The sequence below is a fragment of the Arachis ipaensis genome, chromosome B5 (assembly GCF_059453495.1).
Source record: "Arachis ipaensis isolate K30076 ecotype BB chromosome B5, ASM5945349v1, whole genome shotgun sequence".
Lineage (NCBI taxonomy): Eukaryota > Viridiplantae > Streptophyta > Magnoliopsida > Fabales > Fabaceae > Arachis > Arachis ipaensis.
The window spans coordinates 3,735,778-3,763,007 of NC_142440.1; the positions used below are offsets into that span (position 1 = coordinate 3,735,778).

At 36.6% G+C, this 27,230-nt stretch overlaps 5 protein-coding genes across 5 annotated transcripts; 3 read left to right on the forward strand and 2 right to left on the reverse strand.

The window, feature by feature from the left end:
• Positions 1-1,284: 1,284 nt before the first annotated feature.
• Positions 1,285-5,100, reverse strand: LOC148563233 (uncharacterized). Its single transcript, XM_088486676.1, has 4 exons — positions 4,802-5,100; positions 2,593-3,088; positions 1,882-2,427; positions 1,285-1,725 (listed from the first exon to the last, which is right to left on the reverse strand). Exons 1-4 carry the CDS (start codon positions 5,098-5,100, stop codon positions 1,285-1,287), a joined length of 1,782 nt encoding a protein of 593 aa, XP_088342802.1.
• Positions 5,101-6,841: 1,741 nt separating this feature from the next.
• Positions 6,842-7,705, forward strand: LOC107642510 (dirigent protein 5-like). The gene has a single exon (XM_016345899.3). It carries the CDS (start codon positions 6,879-6,881, stop codon positions 7,491-7,493), a length of 615 nt encoding a protein of 204 aa, XP_016201385.1. The 5' UTR covers positions 6,842-6,878; the 3' UTR covers positions 7,494-7,705.
• A 1,559-nt stretch (positions 7,706-9,264) lies between these two features.
• On the forward strand, positions 9,265-11,030 carry LOC107642511 (protein MODIFYING WALL LIGNIN-2-like). The gene is made up of 3 exons (XM_016345900.3): positions 9,265-9,661; positions 9,761-9,963; positions 10,439-11,030. Exons 1-3 carry the CDS (start codon positions 9,548-9,550, stop codon positions 10,671-10,673), a joined length of 552 nt encoding a protein of 183 aa, XP_016201386.1. The 5' UTR covers positions 9,265-9,547; the 3' UTR covers positions 10,674-11,030.
• A 380-nt stretch (positions 11,031-11,410) lies between these two features.
• On the reverse strand, positions 11,411-21,193 carry LOC107642512 (phosphoinositide phosphatase SAC7). The gene is made up of 21 exons (XM_088486512.1): positions 21,031-21,193; positions 20,669-20,836; positions 20,454-20,537; positions 19,839-19,966; positions 19,660-19,748; positions 18,828-18,885; positions 18,616-18,672; positions 18,480-18,513; positions 18,173-18,253; positions 17,260-17,366; positions 15,673-15,759; positions 15,509-15,586; positions 15,216-15,286; positions 15,016-15,114; positions 14,642-14,741; positions 14,247-14,355; positions 14,058-14,130; positions 13,634-13,727; positions 13,104-13,196; positions 12,519-12,585; positions 11,411-12,071 (listed from the first exon to the last, which is right to left on the reverse strand). The coding sequence occupies exons 2-21, from the start codon at positions 20,814-20,816 to the stop codon at positions 11,941-11,943; spliced, it is 1,788 nt and encodes a 595-aa protein (XP_088342638.1). The 5' UTR covers positions 20,817-20,836; positions 21,031-21,193; the 3' UTR covers positions 11,411-11,940.
• Positions 21,194-22,773: 1,580 nt separating this feature from the next.
• On the forward strand, positions 22,774-25,109 carry LOC107639973 (replication protein A 70 kDa DNA-binding subunit A-like). Its single transcript, XM_016343527.2, has 9 exons — positions 22,774-22,972; positions 23,060-23,159; positions 23,413-23,622; positions 23,720-23,855; positions 23,939-24,102; positions 24,214-24,325; positions 24,438-24,635; positions 24,739-24,819; positions 24,924-25,109. Exons 1-9 carry the CDS (start codon positions 22,774-22,776, stop codon positions 25,107-25,109), a joined length of 1,386 nt encoding a protein of 461 aa, XP_016199013.2.
• The last annotated feature ends 2,121 nt before the right edge of the window (positions 25,110-27,230 follow it).

Here is a 27,230-nt window from a genome sequence, read left to right on the forward strand (position 1 = left end):
GCTCTCTGAGATGGGTTATACTTCTTGTTTCGTCAATGAGGTCTCGTTCTGCTTCCTCGTCGTTACCTCCTACCGTTTCCTGGGGCTTGGGTCTCCGATCTCTACCGGGATGACCGCCTCGACACCGTATGTTAGTCGGAAAGGTGTTTCTCCTGTTGTCGTTTGGGGTGTGGTTCGGTATGACCATAGGACCGACCCGAGTTCGTCGGCCCATAGCCCTTTGGCTTCGTCGAGCCGCTTTTTAAGTCCTTTGACGATTATTTTGTTTGTGGATTCCACCTGTCCGTTTGTCTGGGGGTGTTCTACCGAGCTGAAACGGTGGGATACACGCAGCCCCTCTAAAAATTCTCTGAATTTTTTGTCAGTGAATTGGGTTCCGTTGTCCGAGATGACGATCTCGGGGATCCCGAATCGGGTGATGATCTGTCGCCAGAGGAATTTTCGGCATTGGGTTGCCGTTATGGTGGACAGGGGTTCGGCTTCGATCCATTTAGTATAGTAGTCTATGGCGACGATGAGGTATCTGAGTTGGCCAGGTGCCGTAGGGAAAGGTCCGACGAGGTCGATGCCCCAAGTGCCAAATGGCCGCTCTGCCGATATGGTGCTGAGCTGGTGCGGTGCGGCTTGGTGGATATTGGCGTGTCTTTGGCATTTGTCGCAGTTTTTGACTATTTGCATGGAATCTCGGATGACCGTGGGCCAGAAGTAGCCTGCTCTGATGATTTTTTGGGCTAAAGTCTTGCCTCCGACGTGGTGACCGCAGCAACCTTCGTGGATTTCACGGAGTATGTACTCCGTGTTCTCGGGTTCGATGCATTTGAGTAGTGGTTGCGAGAATCCGCGTTTGTATAGCTGTCCTGCGACAATGGTATAGTTGGCGGCTTCCCTCTTTATTCGCTTTTCTTCCTTGGGATCTGGTGGTAGTGTTCCATCGAGGAGGTATTGCAGGATCGGGTAGGTCCAAGATTCCTGGTTCGAGATTGTCAGGTGAGCATTGTTTGTTGTTGTCACGGAAGGTGTCTTAACGACTTCCTGGATTAACGATTTGTTACCGTGTCCGGGTTTGGTATTGGCCAGCTTGGAGAGTAGATCTGCTCTGGCATTTCGTTCTCTAGGGACGTGCCGTATGGTGACGTGTTCGAACCCTTCTCTTAGTTCGTTTACCTTGGCGAGGTATTGTTGGAGTAGGGGGTCTCGTGTCTGGTAGTCTCCGTTAATTTGGGAACTGACTACTTGTGAATCGGTATTCACTTCTAGGACCTTTGCTCCGACTTCCTGGGCTAATCAAAGTCCTGCCAAGAGGGCCTCGTATTCTGCTTGGTTGTTTGATACCGGGAATTCGTATCGTACCGATTGTTCGATCGTGATTCCATTTTGATTTTCGAGTATGACTCCGGCGCCTCCGTAGGTGGAGTTTGATGAGCCGTCGACATGTAGTTTCCATGAATCGGGGGTGAGCTTTCCCGGGGTCATCTCGGCGATGAAGTCGGCCATAGCTTGTGCTTTGATTGCATTCCGGGGTTCGAATTTGATCTGGAATTGAGATAGTTCGATGGACCACGCTAGCATTCTTCCGGCTAGGTCGGGTTTCTGCAACACCTGTTTGACCGCTTGGTCGGTTCGAACCGTTACGAGGTGAGCTTGGAAGTATTGTCGTAGGCGTCGGGAGGCTGTAAGGAGTGTGAAAGCTAGCTTTTCTAAGCGTGAGTAGCGGGCTTCCGCGTCCTGTAGGACTTTGCTTATGAAGTATATGGGTTTTTGTTCCTTTTTCTCGTTTTCACGGACGAGTGCTGCTGCGAGTGCCTCTTCCGTTATGGAGAGGTATAAGTAAAGTGTTTCCCCCGTCTGGGGTTTGGCGAGGATTGGTGGTTCCGCTAGGACCTTCTTGAAGTGTTGGAATGCTTCTTCACATTCTGTCTCCCACTTGAAGGGGGCTTCTTTTTTCATTAGTTTGAAGAAGGGGGTCGCTTTTTGGGCTGAAGCCCCGAGAAAGCGTGACAACGCCGTTAGTCGGCCGGTAAGCCTTTGGATGTCTTTGAGGTTTTTGGGGCTCGTCATCTCGAGGATGGCGCGACATTTTTCTGGGTTTGCTTCAACTCCGCGTTGCGTAATCATGAAGCCGAGGAACTTCCCTGCCTCCATTCCGAAGGCACATTTTGCCGGGTTGAGTCGCATTTGGTGTTTTCGTAGGGTGTTCATTATGACTTTGAGGTCGCCGGTTAGTTGTTCGCCGGATTCGGTCTTGGCGAGCATGTCGTCTATGTAAACTTCTAATTTGTTACCGGATAAGTCTCGGAATATCTTGTTAACCAGTCTTTGGTAGGTTGCTCCAGCGTTTTTTAGGCCGAAGGGTATTACTGTGTAGCAGTACGTCCCGTCTGGGGTGACGAACGCTGTTTTCTCTTCGTCTGGTCGGTGCATCGGAATCTGGTTGTATCCGGAGTATGCGTCCATGAAGCTGAGGTATCGGTGACCGGATGCGGCGTCTACCAATCCGTCGATGTTTGGTAGGGGGAAGGCGTCTTTCGGGCAAGCTTTGTTGAGGTCCGTGTAGTCGACGCACATTCGCCACTTCCCATTAGATTTTTTCACCAGTACGACGTTGGCTAGCCAAGTCGTGTAGGGGAGTTCTCGGATAAAGTTGGCCTCGAGTAGGGCTTTAACTTGTTTTTTGACCTCGGTGGCTCGGTCCGGTGACATTTTTCTTCTCCTTTGTGCTATTGGTTTAGCTTTGGGATCCACGGCTAGACGGTGAGACATTAGGTCGGGGCTAATTCCCGGCATGTCGGCCGGTGTGAATGCAAACAGGTCCCTATTTTGTTTCAGGAGTTGAGAGAGCTCCTCTTTGAGGTCGTATGGGAGGTTCCTGTTAATGAAGGTGTACTCATCCTTGGTTGGCCCTATTTGTAATTTTTCCATATCCCCTTCTGGTTCCGGCCTGGGTTGGCCGTCTTGTCGGGCATCCAGATCGGCTAGGAATACACCGGCCGCATCTCGTGATTTCTTCCTTAGGGCTAGGCTGGTGTTGTCGCATTCGGCTACGACTTCTCGGTCTCCGTGGATGGTGCCGACGGAGCCGTCGTCGGTTCTGAATTTCATAAGGAGGTATTTGGTAAAGATAACTGCGGAGAAGTCGTTGATTGTTTTCCTTCCGAGAATCACGTTATAGGCTGTGGAGTCTTTTAGGACTACGAATTCAGATAGAATTGTCTTCTTTTGGCTGCTCGTTCCTATGGTGATGGGAAGTGTGATTGAGCCGTCTGGTTTGAGGAAGTTGTCTCCGAGTCCCGTGACGCCGTGGCGGTGTGTTTGGAGGTTGTCGTTGCGGAGTCCGAGTTTATCGAAGGCTCCCCGAAAAAGGATGTTTGAGTCTGCCCCGGTGTCTACCAGTATTCTTCGTACGAGTCCTGTTCCGATTCTAGCTGAGATGACGAAAGGGGCGTCCTCGGCTGAGGTGCCGTGTTGGCAGTCCTCTGGTAAGAACGTTATCGTATTGTCGGCCGCGGAGATTGGGACTTGGTTCCTTACCGCCATTATCTTGAGGTCTTTCTTCATTGTTAGTTTTGACTTGCTTGATACGTCTTTGCCTGTGATGACGTTTACTATGATGGTTGGATCTTCCTCTGGGTTTTCCCTCGGGGGTTGCTTTTGGGTTCTCGGGTTACGTCCTTCCCTCTCCGACGATCTGTCTCTCTCCGCGCGTCTCGATTCTCTGATGATTTTGGCGAATTCTGGGAGTTTGCCGTCTCGTATGGCTTGTTCAATGGCGTCTTTAAGGTCGAAACAATCTTGTGTTCTGTGACCGTAACCTCGGTGGTATTCGCAGTAAAGGGTCTTGTTGCCTCCTGTCCTTTCTTTGAGTTGCCGTGCTTTCGGAATGATGCCTCGATCTGCTATTTGGTGGTATACTTCGGTAATTGGTGCTGTCAGGGGCGTGTAGTTTGAGAATTTGCCTATTCTCGGTGGTCGGCTGGTCGGCCTGGGGTGGTCCCGTTGATTCTCTTTGAGTGTTGGATTTTGGTGAGAAGCCGAGTTGCCGCGCTGGGCGTTGCCGTGCTGCCGTTTGTTGGCGGCAACGACCTGGCTGACTTCTTCGTCGTTGATGTAATCTTTGGCGACGTTCTGGATCTCATGCATGGTCCATACCGGTCTGGTGGTGAGGTGTTTGCGAAAATCTTCGTTCATTAGCCCATTGGTCAGGCAAAGGCTTGCGACGGAATCCGTGAGTCCGTCGACCGTTAGGCATTCGTCGTTGAAGCGGTCGAGGTATTTTCTTGTGGATTCTTCTTGTTTTTGCGTGATGGGGTGTTTGGCTTTGGTGATCCTAGTAGTGAACTGGGCCATGAACTTTCGTGTAATATCGTGGAAGCTGGCTATGGATCCGTTCGGGAGGGCGTTGAACCATTTGATCGCTGGCCCGGCGAGGGTTACTGGGAAGGCTCTGCATCGGACCGCGTCGGCCGCTCCTTCTAGGTTCATTCTGGCCTCGAAAGCCGTTAGGTGTTCTTGGGGATCCTTAGTTCCATCGTATTTCATATCGGTAGGTTTGTCGAAGTCTTTGGGGAGTTTTGCCCTCAAGATTCTTTCTGTGAAGGGTGTAGCTCCCATTATTATATGGTCGTTTCTCGTGCGTTTGGTGTTTCGGTCCCTCCGATCTTCGTCTGAGTAGTGTTGATAACTCAGATCTTGAGAAGCGCTGCGGTTATGTTTCTTGTTGTATCGCCGTTCTGGCGATTTCTCGTGTCTGTGATCGCGTGTTGAGCTGCGACCGTCTCTTCTGTCGTGTCGTCGGGTTGGCGACCTTCCGCGGCGAGATCTTGATCTGGAGGTTGCATGGCTTCCGTGCTCGTTGTTGTGTTTTCCTTTATCGGTTATCTTGCCTTCGAGTTCTTGGACTCGGAGGCAGAGATCCTGGATGATCTGCGCTGCTTTGTCGCTGGCTTTTTCAGGATGTCGTCGGTCCGTGATGTCGTGATCGTTTGCGTTTTGAATAGTGCTTGCTATTCTCGCTTGGTTCGTTACTTCACGGTGCTCGGGGGTTGGGTTAATTGGTTGAGAGTCATCTTGGCTTGAGGGGGTTTCCTCCAGGACGTCCCCCATTGGGTCCAGCTGGCGCAGGTTTCCCACAGACGGCGCCAATGTACGAGATAATGTACGAGATGTCTTTGGTACGGTTTGAAGGGTGGATCGGGAACCCGCGGACAGAGCTGGAGCCGGGTCGCTTGACTGGAGCAATGGGGGTGGTACCTGCAAAGACACTCCGACGCTCAAGTCAGAATGGATCTAAGAGGTAGAGAGTGTGAGGAATGAATGGATACCTGGGGGGACCTGGGTCCTCTTATTTATAGGTGAATATCTTATCTTATCTTATTTGGTTAAGATAAGAGAGAGATATTTGGGTTAGAGGTTTTGAAGGGCCGGTGTTTGGGCCTTTGTGTGGAAGCGGGTTATCCCCGGATAACCGGGTATGCGGGATCCGTGGGTCGGATCCGTAACAATATATATATTTTATTTTTACTATCAAAACATGCCCCCACACACGCCCCCACACACATATCATTCTTTTAAAATAGAAAAAAAAAAGGTGAATATCTATAAAGTATCAAAAATAGTCTGACACTCAAATCAATATATATTCAAAGAGTTATGCTATGTATACACCGAAATCAACTACCAAAGTCAGCCATCAGTATAAAATATATATGTGGAAATATAAATATACATTGAAAATAAATTAAACTACACATGTATTTATATATAAATATATTAGTGGCTGATTTTAGTGACTAATTTTAGTGTACAAATAATATTTTTCATATTGAAATAGCATTAAAAATTTAAGAAAGTGATTTAATTCACTCAAATGTAGATTAATCAAATTTGTTCTACTAAAGCTAAGTCTCCATAAAAGAAAATTCACCCATTAAGATTAGTCAGTACTATTGTGTGAACAATTAATTTACTCCAAATTCCTTTTTTTCCCCAGAATGCTTATCTAAATTCAAAATTCAACATGTTTATACTGGCATTTTTTTATATCATTATTAATTATAGAAAAAGAATGAATAACACATGAAATCACTAGGGATTATCATGTGTATAAACTTATACCAATTTTACACGATTAGTCCAAATGTGAGCTAATGTTCACACTTGACAAATAAGAATCAATTCTTCACAAATAAGCCTCTCTTTTAATATGTATATGTGGAATTTCTTCTTATTCTGTTGATAATGAAATTTAAAGTATGCAATTGAACATAGTGGGTGAAGTTTGACTTTCAATTTGTGTTCTAATTCACCAATCACCACTTAAACCAATTTCATTTGTGGCCGCTCCTTTTTGAAAAACTCATGTCACCTGCGTTCACTTTGTAAAGCTTTTAATATGGACATGAAATCATATACTCTTAATTGCACGCAAACTAAGGTCTATACATACCATATTACATCAATTTTTCAATATACCAAATTGGCAAACATGAAATATATTTGAATGGAATAGATCAAACAATAATTTCATTATATAAATAAGAGAACATTTTTCTACATGAAAATGAAGGAAAGTAATTAAGACTCCTTCAAAGTATATAGCTTCTAAAGTCACAATTCAACTACAGAGGTCTTTGGTATTTCACACAAAATTCCACAGTCAAATCCTGAGAAATCTAAGTAAACAATGAAAAAAACATTAGACTGAACATTGAACAATAACATTAAAAAATTATTAAGACTCTTACTTGGAGTCATTTTCATTGACCCAGCTGCCATCCACCCATGAAATCTCAACCACCTGTTCATATTTATGAGACTTAAACCAACCCAATTCATGCATATAATGAGAGAGATATATACATATAAATCAACCCTTTCTTGTGATGAATCAAACTCAAAACAAACCTAAAAAAAATATGGCTTTTTCTTTTCATCATAATTATGCTCTTGCAATTATTATTCTTATTTTGGCTATGATCCAATTTGAGTTCACCAATGGTTCTCACCACCACCATCATCATCACCATAAACATCTCAAGTCCCTTCACTTCTCTTTGTACCAACATGAAACCATAAACAAAACAGGTTACATCATAGTAAATGGTGTCCAAGGTGGTGCTAGTGTTACTCAAACCACAACACCTTTTGGTACCCTTTTTGTGTTCCATGACCCTTTGACTCTCACTGCAAACAGAACCTCCAAAGTTGTTGGAACTTCTGAAGGGACTTCAATCACTTCAAGCTTTGATGGGTTGCAAAGCATTTCCATTGCAAAGATAACTCTGAATCTTAAGAATCATAAAGGGTCTATTTCTATTCTTGGTGATGTGAACAACATCAAGCCTTCGGATCTTCCTGTAGTTGGAGGCACCCAAGATTTTATGTTTGTGAATGGTTATGTTACTTCTTCTCCGGTTGATTTGAAGGGTCTCACCGTTGTTTATAAGGTTGAGTTTCATTTGTATTGGCCTCCATATGCAACTACTCAAGCATCTTAATTAAGATTGTTTATGTTTTTGATTTGTTGTATCATATTGTTACTTTTGTTGGATTTCTTGCTAGGTCAATAACTTTATATCCTAAGGGGACAATGTAACTATGTTTTTTTTAGTATGTTAATTTCAACTTAAGAACATTTTTAATGAGGTGTGGTTACAAAGAGTTTGGATATGTATGATATATTTGATGATAAAGTCTATTTGATCATCAATTTAGTGTTAACAAATAACTAAATAGAAACATAAACTAATTTTAAGAAAAGGCTAACATGTTCTTTGCTTCATTTGTGGCAAAAATATTAAAACAACCTAAGACTTGTCTTCAAGATTGCTGAACAAATTTAAAAATTGAAGTGCCTAAATTCTAAAACTTGGTGTTTTGATCAGAGCTTAAATACCAAAACTATTAATCCTAAACAAGTATTTTTAGATGGGACTGAATTAGCTTTTCTATTTTTTTCCTTATCAAGTGCATGTTAAAAAATAACTCCTTAAATAAATTTGAATTGTTTGAGAGCTCATTCGTCCTTTTAAATAAGTGTTAAAAGTTTGAATTCTACTATATATATATATATATATATATATATATATATATATATATATAACAATTAGCTAATAATAAACCTTTAAATAAAACTCAAATTTGTGACAGATTAATTTTTTAGTATGCGAGTTGGTAGACACTGCCAAAATATTTTTTTAAGTAGAGAGATCCATCCTATAATTGGACTGAAAAATGATATTTTGACTGAGCCCATTGGATAAATATTCCCACAAATTGGGCTTGGCGATCTTTATTCAGAGATTATTTTTGCTGTGAATTTATTTTTTCCATAAAATAGTACCAAATATTCTCAACAACAGCACCCATTTGGCATTTGCATATGTTTTACAAGCCTAGTCACCAAAAAGCATATCTTTTACGAGCCTTGTTTGTTGGTTGAATACTATTTTGATAAAGAAAGCTGCAATTTGAACATTTAAGAATCAACAAAGGCACCATCTCTCTGAACTCTGAACCATTTCTACGTTGGGAATTGGGTTTCAAACAAGGTCAAACAAACAAAACAATTAAACAAATCTTAGTCAATGGGGTTCTTTCTTACTATGTGGAGAATACGTTGATGCCTTTACATTTTTAACTCTCTCTCTCTCTCTCTCTCTCACACACACACACACACTCTCTTGCTCACATGCCTCCAATGGAATCAAATCAAAGTGACTTATGATTAAGAGAGTGAATCTTAAAGGAAACATCAAAGAAATAACCCTCAATATCAATAGAAAGAGAAATGTCAATTACCAAGGTGAAGAAAGGAAGAACCTAGTTTTTTAGTTTTAGAATTTTCATGGCAATGGCCCCACACAACTCAACAAAAGAGATAAGAAGCTTGTATCAGAAGCGGCATAAAGAGAACCCTCACCGCGTCAACAGCTACATCTCTTGCCTAAAAACGTGGCAACTAGCAACTAATAAAAATATATTCATACTTAATTGCTATAATATTATTATTAATAGTAGTTAGTACCAACTTAAATAAAACTTTAATTTATATGCTTTGTTCATATATATACATATTCTTATGTTAGCTAAGATAATTAATGAGTTACCTTTTATATTTACTATTTGGATAGCTGTTTCAAAAAATTGAGTGAAATTGACCATTTTAGCCAAATAGTTTTTTTTGTTATTGATTTTGGGAGATTGTCATGCATGTGTGTATTTCATGGTAATAAACAATTTTCATCAATAGTTAATTAGCTATAAATCAAGAATGGACAGTTATGTTAGATTTGTAGCTATACAAGTTTCAAGCTAGTTGCAATTAGGAATGGTATCTCCTTCATAAAAAAATGATAGACCTATTGGGAAGGAAGTCTCAACTACCACAAAAGAAGAAGAAACTCAAAGAAGAAGAAGAACATGGCCAACACCTTCAAGGAAATAACAACAGCAGCAAAGTCATCTTTCTATTTCTTGATTTTTAGCTTCCAATATATTCTCTCTTCTCAAGTCTCATCTTCAAATAAACATTCACTCACAAATCTCAATAATGGAAACTCCAAATAGGTGTAAATTTACAGTGATCTTCTCCATCATTATCTCCCTCACACTTGCCATAGTTTCATGCTTATTATGTATAGCCTCTGAGATTAAGAGGAACAAGGTAGTGTACTTAAAAGAGTTATTAGTTATTCTTATTGGGGAATTTTGATCTTTTAAGAAATGGGTTATGATGATGCATTTGTTTTGTCCTATTTTACAGAAGGAGGATCTTAGATTCAATGGTAAACAATGTTACTTACCATCAAGCCAAGCATTTGGATTGGGGATTGCAGCTTTGGTTTGTTTACTTTTGGCTCAGATCATTGGCAACTGTGTATTGTTCAAGAATTATTGTTCAGGAGGGAAAAGAAACTCACATTATAAGATACCACTCATTGCAATGCTTCTGCTTTTGATCTCTTGGTAGGTACCAATCTTTTTTGCAAATTTGTTAGTAGTTGTGACTTACTTCACATTAACACAAGTACATAACCAGATAAAGGAACAAACCAGATTTTGCTGAACTTTTATTAAATGCTCATAATTTACAATGTTAGAAATGACATATGGTTGCTCTAGAAGGAAGTTTCACTCTTGGAATCTAGTTCTATGAAATGGACACACCACCATCCGATCTAGTTGTCAAATCAAATTTTCTTTCTTTGTGAATTGTGATTTGGATCGGTTTTGACAATGAATACGGTGTACCATGTGTCTTGCCCTTTATTGGCCACATGTTGACAATAGTTGAATCATATAATTTTCTTCCGGAGGGAAAGCACATGAAAACCCCAGAAACATTTTTCATATAAGCAAATAATTGAGATTAGATTAGCCTTCTAAATACAATACATGACCAATCTTAGACTCAAAATTTGAATGATGTGATGGTTGGCAGGCTTAGCTTTGGGATTGCAATGATCTTATTGATAACTGCCACAAGCATGAGTAAGAGGCAGCCTTATAGGATAGGTTGGTTGAATGGTGAATGCTACCTAGTCAAAAGGGGTGTTTATGCTGGCTCAACCATATTGATCCTAGTAACCGTAGGTTCGGTAATTGGTTCGGTTTTGTTAACAATAAAGGCCAATCAAACAGAACAAGATCGCAAAATACATGCACAAACAGGGTGAGGAAGAATTGATCATCCAATTATTATACTTAGAAAGATGCCTTACAAGTTGCTGAGGTAAAAATCCAAGTTCACATTCCAAAGACATGCTTCCAAAGGAATACTAATATTATAATAATAGTTGTTATTCATTAAAAAGGGTTGCCACATCCAATTAAGATGAGTTAACATGCTTGTACAATGTCCTAAGGAATAACTTTATTTTTCTTCTTACTACACTAAAGAGAAACTTAATATGTACACATTCTCTTTGAGGTGGCCATTGCCTCGTGTAGGAACCCATTTAGGATACCATCTGCATAGATAGATAATTGGTTTGTATATCTTTTGTATTTATATTCACCTGCTTAGTTGCATTCATTATTGTTTTGTTTAATATAATTGTACTTTACAAATAACCAGAGATGAAAGGATGATATTTATTATCACAAAAAGGAATTGATTCCCGTAACCAGTCAGATGCCTAGTCCCTCCAAAGATGCATAAAGTGCTGCAGCTAAATTTAAGTATAAAAATACGCATACAAACACACATGGTATAATAATAGTAACTGAGTATTGTCATATGAATTGCAAGTACAAATATGCACAAGCCGAGTTCAATATTTTGTAAATGATTAAATTAAATGAATGTGACCAGTGCAATAAACTATTATCATCATTATTCGATATTTGAAAAAGTGATTAAATATAAGTTCATAATGAGATGAAGCTCAAATAAAAACACTTTAACGAAGTCTTTTTAAAAGAAATTATCCAAAGGCATTCTAATTCTTGCCGGAAATAGTGATAGTAAGTACACAGCTAATACTATCCTTATAAATATTAAAAATAGAAATAACAACTAGTGACTATTATATGTATCTCGATTTGCATGAAGCATACAATATATGATCAAATTTGATGAGTTCCAAGAACCTCAACAATCTTCCATCTCAAACATGGCACAAATAGAGCCAAATATACAAGGTGGGGAGGATCTGCAATTCAGCATAAACATTGACAAAACAACCACCCCAACCCCTCCAATGGGACGTGGACAGGATCACAGGACCATGATATAAATAAATTTCTGGAAGCTATAATGAGGAATACAGAATTAGTAAGAAAGAATAAATAATAGCAAGCAGGGAACCTTGATTTAAGGATCGAATCTGTTAAAGTGATCTGGAAGTGTAACTAAGGCTATGCCAATGAGTCCTGTGTTGCAGAAGCTGCACACTGCACATAAATGAATGTAATTGCTCAACGTGATCCGCATAAATATTTTTAACTCCTGGGCTTGTGTAGGCGAGGCCTGTTGCAGAAAACACGACCATTTGCCCTCACAAATGCTGCTATCCCGATGCTAATGCCAGCCCACATTAGTGATAAGAAGAAGTGACGATAATCATATCGACCTGTTTGAAAACAGATAAAAGATCATCACTTAAAAGCTATAGATTTCACACCATGTGGCATGTGTAACACTGCCACGCTCTTGTAGATAATGGCCTAAACCTGAGCTAGCAAGTCTAAGTATGTATCCAGTTAACTAGGACTATAGGCAACTTCCTCAGATGCATCAAACATTGTAATAGCCTAATACTATTTTAAGAAATTCTCATAAATTTTGAAGTCAATTTTTGCTTTCAATATCCATAAACCTTGGGCAAGCCATTTTTTTGCAGCAGAGGATTACCATACAAGACACGCAACCACTTTAAGTTACTTTTGAAGCTCGCTGATCTTGGTGATATACCATAACTAAATTGAGACATAATCAACCTAGAGAATTTAATTAGTCTAAAGGCTACTTCCCTTCTCGCGTAAGAACAATTAAACTGAACATACAAAAGTTGACTCACCTTGATTCAATGACATGGTTGCAAAAAAGAATCCAGTTAAAACCAGACCCAAAGCTAGAGGAAGTGACTGCAAAGTTTAATGTAACTCAAATCAATATTAGTTTGAATTAAATGTATATAATATTCTTAAAGCATTTCAGCAGCTATATTGATCAACTACAGCATACTAGCTAAATGTGGAGTGCAAGACAATCTTATTTAATCTTCAACAAAGAGGCAGTGCTTAATGCACAGTCTGAGAACCTAATCATTAAAACAATTTCCTTGACTGAATGATAAGGTTACTCATTTTAATAGCAAAGGCAATTTTTCAACCAAATAAAAGTTGAATCATTTTTCGCTGTCGTATTATGGGCTTGTGGCCCATTACAATCTCTCACTTTTCTGTTGGGTTCAAACCCACATTTTATAAACCATATAAAGTATCTCTTGCAAAACAAAGAAACAAAAAACAAATAAATAAATTATTTTTTGTGTCCTAATGAGATAGATGTCAATTAACAATCAGAATAAATTTAACCTTTTCAAACCAAAATAGTTGTTCAAATTTAACCACGAAAACACTTCCATCTAAACTTTACTCACAGCTATAGATTCAAGGCCTTGTTTCTTGGAAGAGGGAGTTGCATCTCTACTGACAGAAACTATATAATGTCCTTGCAGGAGATCAATTGCGTCCTTCACATAATTAAGAAAATCATAAACAGTATAAAACCAACAAATAAAAAGCTAAAAATGTTCAAATCAACAGCTTAAGATATATTAAGACACAGAAAACTTAAGAAAATTATTTACTAAACTACTCATGATCTGTTCAGCTGGGGTAACTGATAAGTGACATTGAATATAATTTCTTCAGAATATGTACACAGGAAGACATGTACAGAAAAAGCCAGTATCTAATGCATAATAAATACTGCAAGAAGCAGCATACATTCAATAAAACTGTATTAGGTTGGAGAAGGGAAAAACAAAATACATAGAAGACTAGGCCAAGTCAATAACAAGTAAAGACCATAGTTTTGAAAACCAGACCAATCTTGGTTATAACAGCCAAGTAAACACCAAACAAATGCTACAGCAAAGCTAGAGTATATAATGAGAGGATCACAAACCTGCCTAGTTCCATCACTAAAATTATTCAAATAATAGCGTTGAAGAGCATTCCAGCCATCTTTTAGTATCCCTTGAAATGTTCGATGTCCAAATCTGAATCCCATCACAAAATTAAAAAGTGATAGTGCAAAGGTTATATATAATTCATAACCAGCATCTTTGAAACTTTAGAGATGTTGAATCTTATCATAAAATCCCGCCACCTTAAAGTATAAAACAATGGCATACTTGCATTATATACTTTCATGTTATTGACAAGCTTTGCCATTACACAATATATGATGTTTAACTTGCTCTGAGAATTCAATGCTGATTGCAATTACAACTTAGAAACATTTTGTGCATGCATAGTTTACTGATCTTATTCATATCTGAGGAACAATGAAAGCTTTTGACTTTTCAGAAATTCATGGGAAAAAGTACCTTACAAAGTCTCCTTTCAGAGCAGGAGTTCCTGTGTACTGTGTACTTATATCATCTCCATGATTTGCCCACACTGATCCAAGAGAAACCATTAGAGATAGGAACTAAATCCTTTGGAGCAACTATTGATCCTATACACACATACACACACATTTTAAAGCACATAATTTGGAATCAAGAACCACTTACAGATCTTAAATTTTTCATCCAGATTTTTATGTGAACTAATGGTTTCTTCGGCACCAAAGACACCAAGCCTTCTAAGCTGGTATTCCAACATTTTTCGGCCTATCATGCTCTGCATAAATTTTTTAACATAGTTAAGCAGAAAAATGATGCCACATAGAGGGGCGCACACATAGCTAATGTACAAACAATTATGGGGATCAAAGTCACAGTTTTATATACTTGTACATACACATACATATACATGTGTACAATAAGGAGCTCTTTTCTTCTTCCCCATGCAATAAATCCAGAATAGATAATAACAGAAGGATGACATGTTCTTATAGACAGGGAAAGAAATATTTTCTCCTCATCAGGTAATGCACAAAACATTTTACATAATAGAAGTAACCAACCTGAGTTACATTTGTACGGTCCAGACAGTCAATACAATTGGTCCTAACAATCCCACGTTGTTCCTTCATTTTCTCTCCCTTTTCATTCAGTAGAAGATATCTACAGTTCCAAAACAGAATTGAAACACACAAAAGATTATTTAAAATGCTTCAATTAGATATGAGTACAGCATCATATTATATTATAAAACAAAATAATATGGTTAAGACCCTTTTCCAGGAAAAATAGCTGAAAACTATGCTAGAAATTAGTAGCTCATAGGTAGTTTCCTGCATGGATGAAACCAAGCAGTAGAAGTGTGAATTCAAATATTAACTAAATTTTGAACGGATTGCATTTAGTAGCTTAACTACTTAATGCAATAAATACATACCCATTTGTGTCAATAAAATCCGAAATTTGATCATAAAGGATTGAGAGACGCTCAAAATGAATGTGCCCACATACTTGATGAAAATCAAAGTGCACATATCTACAAAAAGAAAATAAAAAGGTATGCATAGATATCAAATAAAAAGAAATCAAATGCATGTATGTACATCAACTTAAAGGTTAATCGAAAGAGACTTCTACCTTACATCATCACTAGCCACTTGCTGCACTGTACTGCCAAATTTTTCACACAGCCGACCTTCTCCACCATGCTGATAAGATACAAAACAGAAAGAAAGGAAATCAAACAGAAGCTCACTCATGCGTAACATTTACATGCACATCATTTTATCATAGGTCCACCTATATAGTACGTATTCTCTCTAATAGTTGTTTACGAAACTACTATGTGAATATATTAAAAAATTGTCAAGTATAAGTATCAACCATCAGATAAGACCTGTCAGTTCAATAATCAGTGACAGAATATTCACCTTATTAACAAGATCAACAGCCAGCACTGCCCCATATTTCTTTCTTAAATCTAAGAAATGTCTTTCCAGAACTCGAGGCTGCATCACAAGCAATGAAAATAGCAGTGAAATACATAGAACATTAGGTGTTAGCCAAAGAAATACAACAATCAACAACCACTTACAGCTTCGTCATGTTTCATTAACTCAAACTTTGGTTTATAAGTTAGGTCAACAATTTGCTCCCACAGCAATGGAATTGAACCACGAACCTGCAGAAGCTCAACCGAGGTAGCTAATAAGATATATAACAAGAAACATGTTTAACTGAGAAAATCTTGGGAGCACAAAGACTGTTCACAATCATCCACAAAAGTAAAAGCAAGAATCATAGTCAATTTTGTCACACAGACGTGCTTTTTTATCATATATGGACATGAACCACCCATTTTCACTATAACCTAAGAGAGTTGGAATAATTACCACAAATTTGTATTTTAAAATATGATTATGTGGATCCTACTAGAAGCAAATCTCATCAGAGGATTCTTAGAATTAAAGGTTACGGTGTAATTTGGATTCCTACCCATCTTAAAGCTACATTGCATGTGGTGATACATAGGTCTAGCAGTGTATTGTAATGTCTTCCATTTTGGTAATTTTCCAAACTTAAACACTATACATTGAGTCAAAGTGAATAAGGAATAGTAGAGCAAAGAAGTGGAGACTGGAGATAGGAAAGAAAAAGATAGATGGAATGCCTTAATTGGATGCCAGTATTGATGTCTATTTATATAAGATAATAAATATAATTGTTACAAAATAATATGAAAACCAATTCAAAAAGATCATGTAGGATTTATTTTGATTCGATGATACAATTAGGATATTATAAGATATTTCCACGGTTTCTAATAAAATGTAAGAAATTAAAATAATATAGGATGATACACATTACGGATATAGAGAGAGCACAAAGCCAAAGCATTGACTCCCCTTAGAGAAATTCAAGAGACAGAAAAGCAGAGTCACAACCAAAATTGGCTTGTGTCATTATTTGAAGAAAACTGCTCCAACTATGACTGGCAATGAAAAAAGAGGTTTGTTTTTCTGTGACACTGATTTTACCTTGCCATCATCATTGCACTTCCCTTTTATGGGATACTTGTTGATTGTAAGGTAAAAACAGTGGACATGTTCTACATTCCAGTTTTTACTAGTTAATTACAATTTTTTACTTGCCAAACCAATTACTACTCAGCATACGTATTTTACTCCCCATTTTAAATAGTCTTTCCAATCTTGTTTCTTCTAATTACACTCACTATAGTATGATCACCAAGCAAAGCCTAAAGATATTATTATACAATTGAAAGGGAATAAGTGCATGATTAACAATTTTTCTAGTAGTTTTTTTTTTCCAGAAGGACAAGAAGCTGGCTTCTCTAAGGTTCGGCACCACTAATTTTAAAGGACCACAAGTTGTACATAATGATTCAGACAGGCAACGTATAATTTCTGAACTATCTTTGATGTAAAAAAGTTAAATTTTCATTGTCAACTCATTAAGGAACTATTTTAATTAACTATCCGATGTTTATTAATTAAGCTTCCGTTTACTAGCTGAAAACCCTAAACCACAAATACTAATGTTCAACATTGTGAAAACAACAACTATCCCCAGCAATAAGACCACTACTAATTGTTAGAACTATCCCATCTCACCGGGCAAGCACACCATAGAAAAGTTTCATGATCATAGAAAGATATACCTGAACAAATGATGCAGTATACCCATTGAGCTGCATAATTTGCTCTGTTTCCACAAAATTCGCGGCATAGCCATCAGCATCAGCTCCTCTTCTCCATAATCGAGTTCCTTTCAGAAAAGGAAATTGCACGTGGAACATTAGCAAATCAACCAATAAAAGATGATGGATTATGCCTTCTTCAAGCAGCCAGAAATGACAACCATATTTTCTCATAAAAACTACTCAAATTGTAGACTTTTAAGTCTCACATAAAATCAATGTGCTGGGATTAAAACGAACGGAATTAATTGCACATGATGTAACCCAAGTTATGTCACAATAAATGCTGCTTACACCATACATATTTATAGATACTGCAGCCAGTTAGACCTAGAATGAATCCTTTTTGTTTCTCCTACTCAATAATTGCATTTAATATTTATCAACTCTATACTGCTCCTAACAGTTCGAGACTGGGTTAAATTTTGTAATACCTCAAGTTAATATACTTCTTATAGTAGGGCATTTTTCCACCACATCTATCTCTGGTCGCACAAGCATTTTTCATTACCATGGATATTGTCTTCATACTCAAGTACCCTAGCCTAAACCATTAGTAATTTCATCAATTATTTTTCTTCTTATAATGCCAAGTATTAAATATTCAGTACAACTTCAATCATCAGCATATCCTAAATCCTAATACATAAAGCAGTTAAAAAATTCTAGCAATCTTCCATCATTGCTTTCGTTATCACCACCTAATTAACCACTCCATTAATTTGATATCCTAATAGAGACTGATTCATTAAGCAAGAAAGATCACATCTACTTGCTATATTTATGATACACATGCACAGTCAAGTTGGAAATGAATAGAACTATTTTTGGCGGATTTGGATAAAAGAAACTATATTCTTAAGCCTCAAAATACCATTTCTTCTTGTGCATCTCCTAGCAATTAAAGTGACATCAATAGTCTCTTTCCCAATGGCTGCTTGAAAGTAATGAAAACCTAATTACTTATTAAGGTCAACCCTGAAAGATGGTTGAGTGAAATACAAACAGTTGAAATAGTTAAATGAACAAACAAAATATTGTTGTCAAAACAATGAAAGATGGTTGAGTGACATACAAACAGTTGAAATAGTTAAATGAACAAACAAAAATATATTTTTGTTAGATAACAATAACAACAAACAAAATAATGATACAACATGGGGGCAATCAAATAAGGATACTGCCTTGGACTACTGGGAGTAAGTATGGGTCTAACTGCAAGAACAGGACCATACACTTATTAGTTAGTAATATAACAATAATAAGTACAGAATAAACATGGAAAAAATTGAACGGAAAAAATTTCCACAGATCCACCTTATTATCAATGAGCACTTCCAACATATAATTGTTCCAAAGAAAACGAGGTTCTGCCTGCAGTCAAGAATTTGGTAACATAAGCATTTTAGCAGGATAAAATAAAAAGACAGCAGAAAGAGTCACTTTAAGCAGGAAATCTTTGCCTAGACATAGAAAATCACTCAGTGCTCCTAATTAGCAGAGTAGTTGGCCAGAATGAAATAAATTACCTGTCTCCAAAGAGGAAGCAATTTAGACTCATCACCTAGGGCATTTAAACGCTGTGCACTGCAGAACATTGATATGATATCAGTAAATGCAATTTCATATTTAATTTTGACACTCAATAGAAGTTAAAAAACAGGTTATTTCAATTGATCACTTTAAGTTTTCTAAAATATGTGACTCAGAATATTAATATAACAAATAAGAATTTCACATATGACATCAAAATGTGTCAGTCTTCAAGTACTTTTGTAACCTAACTTGCCAGTGGCTCTTTACTAGAAAAGGGCGTGTATCTTTTACTTATCCTAGAGCTCAGCTAGCAGATGTTGCTTGCTTATGTAGTCAAGCACCTATTCTAAAATCCTAGTTGTAAAACTAGACAGACTTGCATGCTGAAACTAATTTGGCAGAAGCAAGTCAAGCAACTCCTCTTAATTATTACATTTGTTTTGCACTTTCTTTTCATTTCCAGTTAGAAAATGCACTCAATTTTCTAACTTACAAGTAATCAGTCACCTTTTGTCACTAAAACATCTCTTTGTTTGAAATTTGAAAAATGTCAAGTGTCAATTCTGATGCAAGTCTAACATAAATGAGACACTAAAAGTAGCATATACAAAATTAAATTGGCAAAATAGAATAGAGAGGGAAAATGCATTTTCTCTATAGGTTTACAGGATGCATGGATGAAGCAAGTAATCAACAGAGAATGCTACTTCCTTCTTTGTGGATATTAATACAAGTACTTGTCTCAAGTTTTAGAATGAATACAACCAATATCATATTTCTGTAACAAATTTGTACACAGGGCTGATGAATATTTAAGTAATTCACCTCAGAGTTAAGTTAGTTTCGTATGAGAAGAACAGACCATGGGTTCTCTCAGCAACATTTAGCAGCCCTAGAAATTCCATTTCTGTCTTCTGTTGTCAAATAAGGTATAAAAATTATGAGTTGCAAATTGGTTGGACATAGAACTAAATAAGAAACAAGTGGAGTTGTAGCAAGCAAACCTGTTCAGCAGGGGCACTTTTAAGAGAATGATCACAGGGAAAAAACTTCAAGGAAGATATTTTAAAAATTGGATGCCCCAAGTAAGATCCAACACATTCTCGATCAGTTATAACCAGCAAATATGATCCTAAAGGCCCAGTAAAATTTAGCAACATCAAAATGATTAGTCAATATATTGAAGTCTACAGTCAAAAAGCAATGCATTGAGTCCTGAAGAAAAAATTCGAAATGCAAACTACAGCTAGAAAATCAACATGCTATGATCAAAATCACAATTACACAGACAAAACAGGAATTTATCCAGGGAAAAAAAGAAAGAAAGAGAAACAGACTCTGAAAAACAGGGACGGGTGGAGTAGGCACCTATTGGCTACTGCATAAGGTGTAAAGATATAAGCAATATTGGTATTTATTTCCTTCTCTCTAATCTTATAACTTAACATTATAGCGCGATCGTATCAAACAAAGATAAATCCTACAATAAATCAACATGCTCAACAAATAAAAACTCAAAGCACAACCAAAAAGAGAGGCATAGTATAATCACTCATCACTTATGGCATCTACAATATCAATCAGAAAATAAAGGATAAGTGCCTCCTAGGATTGCTTACCAGCCAGAAGCCTCAACATGCCAACCACACCGAAGATGGTATAAATCTTAGGAACTTGACGGGAGTTACCTTGTGGAACTTCATCTGTCATAGCATGATAATAAAGCAGGAAAATTACATTAAAAAGAAAAAGGATCAATCATAGATAAGTCACATAGTAAGAATAAATAAATAAAAGAACAATTATATATTGTAGAAGAAAGGAAGCAACAAACCGATTAGCTTCATGGAACCATCGACTTTACTAATGGCCAAAGAAGAACCAGAAGAACCATCCGTTGGTTCAATCACGTACTGATCCGGAAAGTCCCAAAGCCGCATCCGCGTGTAAAGCTTCTGCACCGAATCCGCCTTCTCCATCATCGTTGAAGTTCTTCAACTCACTGACGAAAACAAAACACAGATCCGTAATTGAAGTAAGCTTACTGAGATTCGAATTTGAGCTTGATCCAATCAAAATCGAATTAACACTATTTTTTTCCCGCTAAAACAGTGAAACTAAGTTGGATTGTGTTATTTTCTCGCACTTTCTCGGCGGAGAAAATGAAGAAGGAAGCAAGAGAGAGAAACTATTTACCTGGCTCGCAAGATCGGAGAATGAAAGATCCAAATTCGAATTCGAATTCGATGTGGCTTATGGAGTCTTAGCGTGAGTGTGTAAGACTGTAACTAACGAAGGGAAATGATGCTGCATTGCTTCTCCATTATGCCACTTTCATTTTATTTTATTTTTTAATTATATTGTTACATTTTTTGAAGATAAGGGCGTGTTTGGATACTTTCCTGTCCTAGGCCCAGACTTCGAGTTAGATTCGTTCGTTGTCCAAATGCGGTGCTAAGGAGAAAGGTTGGGCCGATTCCGTTATGACAGTGCCACGTGGAGGTTTACTATAGGTCCATGAGACCGTGAGATACTACTGTGGCGTAACAGTAACGTAGTTAACGCACTTTTGAGATCGTTCATCGTTGTCACCGTTAGATTGGAATACTTATAATGGATAATCCAAAAAAAAAAAAAATCTAGTATTTTTTTTCTTTGAGAAATTTAATTTGTGGGTGCTCTTAAAAATTTATATGCATTATGCTTATAATTTTTTCTGAAAACAATGTTATTGCTCCGTTAATTTTACTTAGGTGCACTCTAAAATTATTATATTCTATAGTAATTAACTATAGTAGCTACACTAGTCCATCCGGTGTCAGCAGAAACATGTGTTGAGAGTTTGAAATTAATAATTTATATTTGATTATTTTAACTCAAGTGTGTCAATTGGTTAAAAAAATATTATTAATTAATTAATCGTAACCACGGTAAACAGGTAAAGTATAATTGTGGCATGCTTTTAAGGTTCCATATAGTAATTACTATTAATTAAGGTTTCCTCACACCACAATGATATTCCACGCCCCTAATCATATATATCAATTCCAAAACATGACAAGGGGGAGCTTTAATAGCGAATAAATTTACGGCACCCGGTGTAAGTTCATTTGGATGATAATTATATATGTACCGAAAATATGCAGGAAATAATAAATTAAAAACCACTCAAATCAATTTAAAATTATCTTATTTTATAAATAAATATATAATATTAAATTAAATAAAATAACTTTGAATTATTTTTTATTTTTGATAATAATAAAAATATTTTAAAATACTACAACAATGTCTAATGTTGAAATAAAGATTTTTTCTATCTATCTATCTATTAATATATTAATATATAATAAGTGAATAGTGCATGACTAGGTAATTGACAAGTGCCATGCGTTGATATGCGTCTTTAAATTGGAAATGACATATCACACAATAGCAACCGTTACCATTATTTGTATCAAGAAGGGGTTAAATAGTTAATTACACAGGCAAAATTTCTAGCTTTCACATCAGGCTATATATATAAGCTACATTGTCAATGTTCAATTAGAAACTCCCACTCATTTAGAGAATTTCCAAACTTTCTTCACACATCTTCACTCCATCACTGTCCTGAAAAAACATGGAAGAAAAATATGATTTAATATCGGAAGTAAATTCCAATAGGATTTCGTGGAGTTTTAAAGTATATATTGTTAGGATATGGGAGGAGCCTAGCAAATACAACAAACAAGAAACTTGGTCTATTGAAATGGTTTTGCAAGACAATAAGGTAAATGCCATTTATGGAATTCTATATCAGTTAGTTGGTTTTTTTTTAGATCAGTTTATGTTAAAATGATTCTGACACCATTTTTGTACAAACAGGGAGATAGGATTTACTCTACTGTGCCAAGAGCTTTGGTTCAGAAGTGGACTCCGATTCTGCACGAGTTTCAAATGTATACAATGACAAATTTCATAGTAGTTGACAACAAGACAGAGGCAAAAAATGGTGTCAGTAGGTATGTGTTAACATTCTCGCACAGAACCAAAGTTACTCATGTGGAGGTCCCTACATTCCCTTTACAAGCGTTTCGCTTTCGTTCATTTGTTGATCTCCAAAATGCTGCCATGCTTGGAGATGCTGATATGTTTGGTGAGTTTCATTAAATATATTGCAATGCATATAATATTTACACGTGAATGCATATATTAACTTTCCCATCTATTTTGCCACACGGAGATATTATTGGCAAGGTAGTGGGAAAGGAAGAACCAAGAGATCTAGTAACTAGCAAGGGGAGGGAGACCAAGCGATTGGTGGTTATTCTCCAAGATTTAGAGTAAGTATGCTTAAACAATCAAGATTGATATTTCTTAACTATTAAAATTAGAGGAATGCTAGGGACCAGCAACTTTTGTGATTTGTAGCCATCAAATAGTCATCAATGATATTTTTAACGGTGTGAGATTGGTGTGAGATTTCATCCAATGGCTCACTTTTCTTTGCTGGTTACATGCTGGCCAAAATTTAACAAAGTTGCTGGCCCCTAGACTTTTCCATTGAAACTAATGCTACTGTTTTTAAAATGGCAGCAACAACCGGATGAGCTGCACTTTGTTTGGTGACCTGGTGGACCAAATCGTACCTCACCTACAGGAAGAGAGGGTAGAACAACTCATCGTGGTTCTGCAGTACTTTAAGGGATCCAGGTGGAATGGAAAAACATCTGTTCAAAGCAATTTTGCAATATCCAAGGTCCACATCAACCCGGATCTAGAAGAAGTCAATTTTTTCAAGACCAGGTTAACATTATATATATCATATATTCTATTGCCTATGCCTTTTCAAGCAGTGTTTAATTCAATGGTAAAATAAAATTTTCCTTATCGTAAACTGTAGAGTTGTTAGTGCTGGCCCATCAAGCGCATCCAAAATAAGCCATGTATCATCTCCTAGGGCTTGGTCTGCAGCAGACGAGCTTAAGAATGGTTGTGTCGTTGTCAAAACAATAGAAGAAGCTCTTAATGTTGCTCAGGTCATGTGTCAAAAAACATGTTAAAATAAATATATACACGCAAAGAATATATTCATAAAAGAAATGTGTTGAATGCGTTTCAGGAAGGTCCGATATGGATCGCTGGCACCATTGTATCCATTAATGCTGGAAAGGCAGGTTGGTTTTATAAGGCATGTCGAAGGTGCCTAAAGAAGGTTGAAACCCCTGTTGGTACTAGATATGAATGTGCAAAGTGCGGCCACACACATGGAGTAGCTGCACTTAGGTTGACTTTTGTGAACATTCCTTTTATGATTATAGTTGTGTTTACTTTGTTTTAATAAGTATGATATGCTATGAGTTATATCAACTATCTGTGTTGCATATGAACTTTTAGGTACAAGGTTGAAGTTATGGCTCATGATGGGACAGGTAGCATTTGTTTGCTACTGTGGGACAGGGAGACCACGCAGTTGTGCGGAAAGCCAGCTGAGTCAATCTTTAATGAGGTAATTGCAATTTTAAACCATAAATTGCTTCCATTTCACGTATATCTATTTGGTTTAATCATGTATATAATAAGTGGTTCCAAACATTCACACTAATATACTATTAATGCAGATTGCTCCAGACGATGAGTATCCACATACGCTGGACAACATGATGGACAAAAAGGTGCTGTTTAAGCTTAATGTTAAGGCTGCAAATGTCAAGCAGTACAATCCAGTCTACACTGTGATGAAGGTGTGTGATGATGAGGATACCATATCGAAGAACCTCCCAATGACTTTAGTCGACAATAATACTCATGCAGTTAATGTACGTAAACACCAGACCCTATAAGTATTATGTTGGATGGATACTAAACCAAATGTTCTTCTTATTTCAAATCTAATTTTGCTTAGGGTATTCATGTTCTTAGGAGGCTGGGAACAATAATTCGTTCGATATATCAGGCATTGTTGTTAATCTTACGATTGACATTGATACTCACTCTACTATGGTTAGTGAAACTTTAGTGGATTCTAATGATGTAAAACTGCAATGCATTTAGCAAAGGAGAACACCTTATCAGATTTTACTAACGATCTACTTTCTTTTACTAAGGATTTTACTGAGGAATGTGTTAGTAGCATCAAGTTCAAAACTCCAGCTAAAAGAGTTGCCAGTGGTGTAAAGGTTGCAACTATCAATCTCAACCAGGATGAGGAGGAAGTTCAGCACTCCACCAATAGATTTACTCGCAAGCTTTCTAAGAAGATGAAATCCCAACGGTCAGATATTGATAGTTAAATCTTGAATCTAAATATTGGTGCATTTCACTATCAGCGATTGTTATATTTTAAGTTGCAAGTTGCAATAGTTTATATTTAATGCAAGTATGGATATTTCTATATGAAATGTAATCTTAGACCTATTGATATCAGAAATGAAATTCAAGTCTTATATAGATATGTATATATGTGTGTGTTTTCAAATGCTGTTTCAACATCCATTGAAGTTTAATGTTGCTTTGAAGCATGTTCTCATATTTGGTCACGCTTCTTCAAGGCTCATTATCAAATCTATTTTTGACTAACATGAAATTGGGAGTCATCGTCATGTGAATAAAATCAAACAGCATAGTAAAAAGGGAACAAGCCTAGCATATCAAACTTAGAGCCCCTGCCCAGTAGGACTGGCAATGGGTAGGGTAGGGTAGGGTAGGCTCCATCCTATCCGTAAATTAAAAATTTTATTAAAACTCTACTCTACCCTATTCGCGGGTTAAGAATTTCTCAACCCTAACTTTACCTGCATCCTAAAATTCTAAATCCTACCCTACCCTACTATACCCACAGAAATATCAATTTTTTTCAAAGTAAATATAAAATTCAATCATTTTGAATTTTATATATATTAATAATATAAAAAATAAAAAATTAATGCTTTAAATTACTAAATTAACTAACTAGTTTAGTGGTTGTTCACTTATTGTAAGTCATTACATAAGGGAGATTGTGGGTTTAATTCTCAGTTCATTCATTACATACCTAATTTTTTATAAAAAAAAATGTGTTATATATGAGATGCGGGTAGGATTGTCTACCCTACCCTACCCTACCCGCAGCAGGTCGGATTATCTACTCTACTCGAACGAGTTGGACCGAGTTGAGTACCCGCGGATAGGATATGAATTGCCAGCCCTACTGTCCAGCCAAATTGCTCGAAAAAACGGGCAAAACAACAAAGAGATTAGAAAATCCATTTTTAATTGCTGAGTTTGTATTTGAATTTCATCATCCATTGAAGTCCACTTTTGCTTCAACATGAATAGCTATATTTATTTTAGCACAGGAGGACAATCTAGGATATAGATTAAATTTATGTAATAAGGCTAATATGAAGGCATCATACCTTGAACTTTTAAGTTTAAAAGGTAAACGAAAGTTAATTTGTATTCTCAGGCAAAACAATTCATAGCATTTTGGTGATCTCCAATGTATGCATAAACCTTTATCCATATGGTAATATTCACATGTATATGCACAGCCTGCATTAGAATAAATATAACTAAAGAAAAAAAAATCAAAATGTCAGGTCTCAGTGGTCAATTATAGTTGCCCCCATGACAGGAGAAAAAGTATTTTATTACTATAAAACATAATCCATTTTAACCTATTTGACAAATATATCTATTCAATAAAACTCAACAAGCTAAATCAATAAAATGTTATTCAAAATTTATATATTGTTGATTTTATTTTTTTAGAAATATAGGACAACTTATTGTCAATTCCTCTAAGCACTTACATTTTAAGAAAAAGAACTTTTAAAGTGAGAAAATAAGACCTTAATGATTATTGAATTGACAATTTCCACAACATGCGAATTTTCTTTGCTAATTTAAATTATAATAAAATAGTATTTTTCCATTTTAAAAAAGTATTCACTTTAAAAGAATATATAATATTTCTTTCTATATATGCTCTAAACAATCATTTAAAAAAAATACAAATCCAATTTAAGTTTTATTATTGACATTCTGATTACACTTATATCTATAAAATGTAACTCAATATTATTACATGTCAAAGATTGAATTATAAAAAAATAACAGATAAAATTAAAATAACCAAATTACCTTTTTGTTATCGAACACTAGAAATAAATATCTTAATTGTAAGATTTATAAAAAGTAACCAAATATTTACGTCTATACAATAATTGTTGGAAATTGAGATCTATGAATGATCTATATATCAACTAATTCATAAAATAATTTAGTTTTAAAATAATTCAAATAAAATATTTGAGTTTAATTCAATCAAGCATGATGGCGGTCAAAGTGAATTTAGCTAGATGGGGAACAAATACATTCACAAAAATCAATTTCAAATAAAGCTAATTATTTTCTACAATCAAGCATGATTA

Coding starts and splice junctions, on each gene's coding strand:
- LOC107639973 (XM_016343527.2), top strand. CDS start 22,774: ATGTATACAATGACAAATTTCATAGTAGTTGACAACAAGACAGAGGCA. Junction 22,973..23,059: donor TGGAGATGCTGATATGTTTG/GTGAGTTTCATT, acceptor TGCCACACGGAG/ATATTATTGGCAAGGTAGTG. Junction 23,856..23,938: donor AAGCTCTTAATGTTGCTCAG/GTCATGTGTCAA, acceptor AATGCGTTTCAG/GAAGGTCCGATATGGATCGC.
- LOC107642510 (XM_016345899.3), top strand. CDS start 6,879: ATGAATCAAACTCAAAACAAACCTAAAAAAAATATGGCTTTTTCTTTT.
- LOC148563233 (XM_088486676.1), bottom strand. CDS start 5,100: ATGGGGGACGTCCTGGAGGAAACCCCCTCAAGCCAAGATGACTCTCAA. Junction 2,428..2,592: donor GGCTAGCCAACGTCGTACTG/GTGAAAAAATCT, acceptor GGATACAACCAG/ATTCCGATGCACCGACCAGA. Junction 1,726..1,881: donor CATTCCAACACTTCAAGAAG/GTCCTAGCGGAA, acceptor AAAGTCCTACAG/GACGCGGAAGCCCGCTACTC.
- LOC107642511 (XM_016345900.3), top strand. CDS start 9,548: ATGGAAACTCCAAATAGGTGTAAATTTACAGTGATCTTCTCCATCATT. Junction 9,662..9,760: donor CTGAGATTAAGAGGAACAAG/GTAGTGTACTTA, acceptor CCTATTTTACAG/AAGGAGGATCTTAGATTCAA. Junction 9,964..10,438: donor CTTCTGCTTTTGATCTCTTG/GTAGGTACCAAT, acceptor GATGGTTGGCAG/GCTTAGCTTTGGGATTGCAA.
- LOC107642512 (XM_088486512.1), bottom strand. CDS start 20,816: ATGATGGAGAAGGCGGATTCGGTGCAGAAGCTTTACACGCGGATGCGG. Junction 19,967..20,453: donor CATGTTGAGGCTTCTGGCTG/GTAAGCAATCCT, acceptor CTGGGCCTTTAG/GATCATATTTGCTGGTTATA. Junction 14,131..14,246: donor GGATGAAAAATTTAAGATCT/GTAAGTGGTTCT, acceptor CTCTTGGATCAG/TGTGGGCAAATCATGGAGAT.